Genomic DNA, 1,023 nt, shown 5'->3' with positions numbered 1-1,023 from the left:
CTATACTTTAATATGAACATACATTTTATACCCTCATATCCATATGCTATTAACTAATAAGTAATAAGTAATCGGAAATTAAAATATGCGCATAATTACATAATATTATATTGTTCAGTAATCAGTATACGTGACAGTGGTGATACGCCTACACCTACCACTTACGACCTATAAGATATATAATATATATACCTATATATAGAATGTATAAATAATTGAAAATACCTAGTCCAGAAATAGATATTTTAGGATTCCAAATTTCACGACATCACAGCTGTATAAAAAGTACCTATATACCTAATTTATATTATAATATAATACAAACAATACATATTATTATACCATAATTATTAAAGGATCGTATTTTTTAAATTAAAATTTCCATTCATTTATATCGTATTGCAATTTACAATACACAGGTACGCTTTAGTAAAACAATATGAACCGTGGGTTCGTTTTTTCCCCGTCGGTGGTCGTTATTCTCGTGCTGTCTGCCGCCGTACATTACGCGTGCGGAGATTGCTGGGACACCGGTTGTCAACCGGATTCGTGGCTAGTCAAGGGCTGCGCAACGTACGGCATGAAGGAGATAAAGCACACACCGTGCGGCGGTGGCAACGTGTATTCATGCTGTCATCAACACAATTCGGTCGATACCTCGTTGCAATTAAACAAAATCGGAGACCTCACCTATTACGAGTTGGGGTTGACAGCGTGCGGCCAAGTGTACACCAACGAAGACATGGTTGCGGCGATAGCGTTCGGTCATTTCACCACGCCGAATCCCAATTTAGATCCCATGTGCGGAAAACAGGTGAAAATAGTCGACCTGAGTACGTCAAAATCGATCATTGTCACGGTGAGGGACAAATGCCAAGGCTGCAAGATGAATGATATTGATGTGTCTCCGTCTGCGTTTGAAAAATTTAAACCAAAAATTGTTGGCAGATTCAAAGTATCTTGGGATTTTATTTGATAGATAAGCGTATTATACTATAATGTCATAATTATAGTATAATCGTT

General features: G+C 37.0%; 1 protein-coding gene across 2 annotated transcripts in view; it reads left to right on the top strand.

Moving 5' to 3' along the window:
- LOC100571999 (papain inhibitor-like) overlaps positions 1–1,023 on the top strand; it is an 8,772-nt gene that overhangs the window by 2,838 nt on the left and 4,911 nt on the right. Inside the window, exon 2 of one of the 2 annotated variants that reach the window (XM_008189737.2) lies at positions 420–1,017. The exons of the other annotated variant lie outside the window; for it this stretch is intronic. Within the exon in view, the coding sequence (XP_008187959.1) occupies positions 440–976 (537 nt within the window). The 5' untranslated portion in view covers positions 420–439 and the 3' untranslated portion in view covers positions 977–1,017. Of the gene's footprint in view, positions 1–419; positions 1,018–1,023 lie in introns of those variants that run through there. 2 annotated transcript variants of the gene reach the window in all.

Source organism: Acyrthosiphon pisum, chromosome A2, assembly GCF_005508785.2.
Source record: "Acyrthosiphon pisum isolate AL4f chromosome A2, pea_aphid_22Mar2018_4r6ur, whole genome shotgun sequence".
Lineage (NCBI taxonomy): Eukaryota > Metazoa > Arthropoda > Insecta > Hemiptera > Aphididae > Acyrthosiphon > Acyrthosiphon pisum.
The sequence above is the reverse complement of the archived record's forward strand: the minus strand, read 5'-3'. Positions and strand labels throughout refer to the sequence as shown.